Source organism: Acomys minous (genome assembly GCF_964271855.1).
Source record: "Acomys minous genome assembly, chromosome: 13".
NCBI classification, from domain to species: Eukaryota; Metazoa; Chordata; class Mammalia; order Rodentia; family Muridae; genus Acomys; species Acomys minous.
Window position 1 is genome coordinate 107,577,526 of NC_140495.1, and position 5,607 is coordinate 107,583,132.

Genomic DNA, 5,607 nt, shown 5'->3' on the forward strand with positions numbered 1-5,607 from the left:
GAGGTAGTGGCCAGCCTTCTCTACATGATAGAGACCCAGGAAGACTGGGCTACAGGAAACAAAAGCAGCATAGCCTGCCGTGATACCCAGAATGCTGGCGTTTGAAAGCCGTGCAGTGCAGCAGCATCGTGCACTCAATCCCAGCCAGTCACATGACATCACGTCTAAAAAGCTTAGTGCTAGCCAAGTCTTGTCCACAGTCCTGGTGCTGGCACCTGCTCTGAGGTGACCATCCCCAAACTTCTGCCCGGGCTCCAGGCAGCACCAGGTTGTTGAAAAAGCCCAGTACTTCTGCGCCCCAGCAGGAAAGTCAAGACTTAAAAGTACCTCCTCCTCTACCTGGCTCTAGACCAAGCATACATCTTTATATGAATGAATGGAAAACACAAAGTTAAGACAAAAGGTTTTTATTCAAAAAATGCCAAGTATAAAAAAAAAAAATAAGATCTCTTTTATTCCCCTGTACAGTATGTCACTCAGATTAAACCAGCAGGCTACATGCTGCTCAAAGCACAGCCTCGGAGAGGATCCGGAAGGCACACATGCCAGAACTGCCTTTCTGTTTTATGTACAGTCAGCAGTGCTCCTTCCTAGTCAGCCCGGACCCACTCCAGCAAGTAGACAAGGGACCGCACAGAAGGGAGTTACAGCGGCTGGCCGGCTGTCCCACCAGAGTCCCACCACCCCAGCAAGCGTTGCAACCCTCCCCCCAAAAGGTCCCCAAGTCAGGAGAGGGAAAAAAAAACCCCAAACAAACAGAACATGACAATAAAATCCTAGGGCAACAGCCAGTGGAAGCTTGGAACAGGAAGGTAACCAAATAAATAAATAAATAAATACATTAAACATTGACTTCCAGGCTAGAATGTGCCATCTTTCAAAAACAAAACAAACAAATTAACAAGAAAAAAGGAAAAGAAAAAAAAAAAAGCAACCCCAACACATAAAATAACTTAAAGGCATTTTTTTCTTTAAAATTGCTATCAACTACCATCCTTTTCGCAGGCTACCGTGCCGGCTGTACACACATTTACAGCTTGTCTGGTTGTTGCATTGGTTGTGCATTCTATGTGAGGTCTTGGCTTTGAAACAGTTAAGTACAAACAAAAAAAAATTAAAAAATAAAAAGGAAGACCAGTCCACTTGGGAGGTTTACTATAGGAGGCGGAAAATGGGCAGGTGGCTCAGCAAATGGCCCTGTAGCCTCTTCCATGGCACCGTTCCTAGGAAGTGGGGGTGAGGGGAGGGCACAGGGAAGAACAGGGAACCAAACCCAGGCAGAATTTGAGAAGCAGCAGGTTAAGAGGCAAGTTCAAGTAATTCTCCCAGCACAGGCGGAGTCCCCACAGAAGGCACTCAGAGTAGTTGGAAGAGGTGACAGGGACTTATATGTGGTGCTAGTTTCACCCCACCCCCGGAACGGCGTCCCTACCCTGGGCCCATCTTGGTGACCTGCAGTCTCCATGGCGACTGAAGGTCCAAGGCAGGGCTCTGGCCCCCCCCACCCCCCCACCCCGGGATTCTTCGGGGGCCCAGCAACACTAGACTCCGTGGTGAGAGAGTCTGTGTCAGGGAAGAGAGGCCCAGGACAAGTATAATAGTCTCTTTTCCTGTGGAAGGCTGTTCCCGGGTCCTGGAGTCTGCAATGAGTTGTCACTACTGTCCCTGCAGGAAGCCAGAGACAAGCTCTCCTTCCCCAGAGGGTCTGACTGAAAGGCTGCTATTTGCTGGGCGTCGATGACAGGCTGTGCAGATGAATCTCGGCCGTTGCCTGGGGTAGGAGGACATCCTGCATCCATGGATGGTTCTGGATTTCTTCAAAGGATGGCCGATCTGATGGTCGCAGGGACAGGCACCATCTAATGAGATGCTGGCATTCTGCAGGGGGCGGGACAGGAGAGGTTAGGCACGCTCACTTTCTTTGTGATGCAAAAGATCTTCTTCCCCAAGACCCAAAGTCTGTTTTGTTGTTGTTGTTGTTTTATAAGAGAGGCCTGTACTTTAATATCAACACTGCTAGGTCCTCTCAGCGGGAAAGGATGGGTTCCCAGAGCCTCCAGCCAGCTTCAGTTAAAAAGCGGCTCCCCTCTTAAACCTGTGGTTTCAAACTTCAATAGCTTGGGCCTTTCCCACGACACCCACTCGCCAGAAATAGGAAGGGTGACAAGGGTTTTGATGAGCCATCACCGAGAGCAAGAGATGATTCAATTCACCTACCAGCTTACACCCAGAATGAGGTCACCGGGACCACAATATCTAGAGAGCTACAGCCTTAAGGGGAGATGCTTAAACAGCCTTTTTTTTTTTTAAAGCTTTATTAAGAGACTAGGTCTCTGCTGATACTTAAAACTTTACAGGGTCTAGTGGTTGGGATGTACATAAAACCTGCTTCAAAGCACTTGGGGGTTCCCCAAAAGATAATGAATAAAGAATAAAAAAGACGGCCGGGCAAAACTCCCACTGTCTCTTCATTTTTGCAATCTTAGCAAGTAGGAGGAATTCTTAAAACTAGCCTTTCCAATACACAAACCCTGTGTGTGTGTGTGGGGGGGGGTGTCAGCAAACCGCCACATAGCAAGGGCTACAGGGTGTTACCTGAAGAGACCCTTTGCCTGAAGAACACTTGGCCCTTGACTATCTCTTCGTCGTGCTCAAACGGAATATCTCCGCAGACCATGTCATAGAGCAGAATCCCCAGGGACCAGACAGCGGCCGACCTGCCATGGTAGCGATGGTAGCGAATCCACTCTGGAGGGCTGTACACTCGGGTTCCTGCCAGAGGGAATAGAATGAAAACATTAGCAAAAATAAACAAAGCAACTAGTCTGGGTAGCTTCTTTAAAAATTCTAGCCCCGCGCCCCCCCCCGCCCCCCCCCCAAGGCTTGTCTGTGTAGCTCTGGCTGTCTTGGAACTAAGAGATATAACATACTTTTTTAGGCCCGCGGAGAAAATGGGTTAAGTGTTACATGGTACCTTTCCACGAGCCCAAACCCTAAGCCGAAATCCCTTATATCCTGCCCCAAAGACAAACAGAGCATCCAGAAACATCAAGTCTAGAAGCCCTAAGCGATCGGACCACTCACAATGGGATAGCCGTGAACTGCGGTGACCCTGAGGACCCTGCCAGATTAGTCTCACCTAGACCGATCCGGTGAGGAACCTTACACAACACTGTAGTCAGGGTGCCCTGTGGGGAGCTTTCCTCTAAGCTCTGAGCCAAGCAAGGAACACACACCTACAACTCCTCCCTCCCTAGACTGGAATGGCAGAGTTGCCCGGCTGGTTTCAGACCACGTGATTCCTGTTTACAAACTTTGGGTAGTAAAAAAAAAAAGTGCTAGCCTCATGGTGCTCAACAGGGGGCAGCAAAGACTTGCCCAGGGGTGGAAAACACACACAGGGGAGGACTCAGCCAGCCATTAACTGTGAAATACAAAAAATGCAGCCCAACCCAGCGTCCTCCAAAGAAATTCAAACCACAAGCCAGAGTCACAAGTTTTGAAAGGACGTCGTTTGTTGGGGTGAGCCACTCATAATCATGACCCACCCTCTAGCTTTGATCTACGATCCTTCCATTCCTTTCCTGAAAGAACGCGATCCAAGCCCCTCCCTATGATAGATAGGCTCTCATCTTTTCATCCTCCCTGCGGAGACACCCAACTAATTTTCAAACCAGCAACAGATCTTATTTCACAACATTCGTTCCAGGCTTCGTCACCCCACAATACCCCCCCAAGTGTAGTGAAACCACGGCGCTTACTCCTTCACCCTCAAAAACAAAACAAAACAAAAAACCCCTGCAGTTCTAAGAACTACCTTAAAACTCCCCCACAAAAACAAAAACAAACTACAAAACCGGCATCAATGTCTCCCGCCACCACCGGCTCCACCTGCTACTGGCTAGAAAAAGTGGGTCACACTTTAGAAATCTGGGCTACAGCCGGTTGCCCACGACCTCTTATTCACCGGGAAAGCATGGAATTTATTAAATTCCACTGGGGTAAAAGCAAAACAAAACAACCACGACAGAAATGTTGCAGGTTCCTTCAACCGGCTTGAAATCCCCGGCTGTACTATGCCGGGAAGCTTGCCGGTGCCCCACCCCTGCCAGCTCTGAGCCAGGCGGCCCAATGACCTTTACAAAGGGCCGGAGCCGAGGCCGACAGCGGCTCCCAGGCCGGCACCTTGGGCAGCTCCCTCCCCGGGGCCTGGCTCACCATCGAAGTCAGTGTAGACTGTGTCCTTGAGCAACGCCCCGGACCCAAAGTCGATGAGTTTGAGCTCGCCGCGGTTCAGGTCGATTAAGATATTCTCGTCCTTGATGTCGCGGTGCAGAACGCCGCAGTTGTGGCAATGCCGCACGGCCTCCAGCACCTGCCAGAAGAAGCTTCGAGCCAGCTCCTCCTGTAGGGCTCCTCGTTCCGTGATAAAGTCGAAGAGGTCTTGCACCGGTTCGGGCCTCTCCAAGATCAGCACAAAACTATCGGGCCTCTCGAACCAGTCCAGAAGTCTAATGACGCCCGAGAAGCCCGAGCTCACCTTCTTCAGGAGGACCACTTCCATGGGCACTCGGGTGCCATTGGGCTGCGAGGATGAGGGCGAGGGTTAGCGCGCCGGTTCCGGCACGCCCGTCACCACCCACCCACCCATGTGCAGGGTCTCCGGCTCACTCACCAGTTCCCCCCAGTCGGAAATCCGGTCCTTCTCCACGTGCTTGATGGCCACCTGGAAGAGAACCCCGAGTCTCCATCAGACACTCGTCTGCCCAAAGCATCCCTCCGCGCCCCCTCCCCAAAGGCGGGGTGCCCACTCACCGGCAAGTTATCGGCTACGCGGATGCCGGAGTAGACCGAGCCGAAGCCACCGCTGCCCAACAGCGGGCCCACCTGGTACTGCGACTCCAAGGGCTCCTTCTCTTTGCCTGGGAAGGGGGCAGCAAGGGACACTAAGCGCGCGTGGCCCACGCAGGGGTCCCCCCACGACCCGCGCTCCGAGGATGGGGTGGGGACACTCACCCGGCGCCAGCTTGGAGGCGTGCAGGTCGTTGCAGGGCGCTGCGCGCAGGTGGGCCAGGGAGTTGATCTTGGACAGGAGCATCCCCACCTCCAGGGTGCTGGTGCGGGACCGGTGCCGGGACGAGCAGCAGCGGCGGCGGAGCGAGCTGGGGCTGCGCCGCCGACCGGGACTCAGACTGCGGGTGGCGTTGCGGCTCGGGCTGCGGCTGGCGCGCAAGGCCGAGGGCGAGTCGGAGGACGACTGAGGGCGCTGGCGGGGCTGGCGGCGGGCGGGCTCGCCGGCCGGGTCAGGCACTGCGAGAGGCGGCGGCGGGGCGAGCGGCGCCGCGGGACCCAGGGCTGCTGCTGGCTGCGACTGCTGCTGTTGCTGCTGCTACTGCCGATCTCGCCGCCGGCGCTGCCGACTCCCTTCCAACCTCCTCCGCCACCACGGCCGCTGCTGCAGACGCCCGGCTCGCCCGGCCGCCAGGAGTAAAGGGGCGGAGCGCGCCGCTGGGGAGGGCGCGCGCGGCGGGCGGGGACGGGGCGGGGCCTCTCCGGGAGGCCAAGGCGGGGAGCCCGGCTGGCGCGGCGGTGGAGGGCGGAGAGGGG

At 54.4% G+C, this 5,607-nt stretch overlaps 1 protein-coding gene across 2 annotated transcripts; it reads right to left on the bottom strand.

Moving 5' to 3' along the window:
* Window positions 1-391: 391 nt before the first annotated feature.
* PIM1 (Pim-1 proto-oncogene, serine/threonine kinase) lies at window positions 392-5,384 on the bottom strand. Of its 2 annotated transcripts, XM_084752504.1 has the most exons (6): window positions 5,017-5,384; window positions 4,816-4,922; window positions 4,676-4,726; window positions 4,219-4,585; window positions 2,596-2,772; window positions 392-1,878 (listed from the first exon to the last, which is right to left on the bottom strand). In XM_084752504.1, the coding sequence occupies exons 1-6, from the start codon at window positions 5,096-5,098 to the stop codon at window positions 1,721-1,723; spliced, it is 942 nt and encodes a 313-aa protein (XP_084608630.1). In that variant the 5' UTR covers window positions 5,099-5,384; the 3' UTR covers window positions 392-1,720. The 2 variants fall into 2 exon arrangements, with proteins under 2 accessions (XP_084608630.1, XP_084608631.1); XM_084752505.1 differs by lacking the exons at window positions 4,219-4,585; window positions 4,676-4,726; window positions 4,816-4,922; window positions 5,017-5,384 and adding an exon at window positions 3,085-3,247.
* Between the last annotated feature and the right edge of the window lie 223 nt (window positions 5,385-5,607).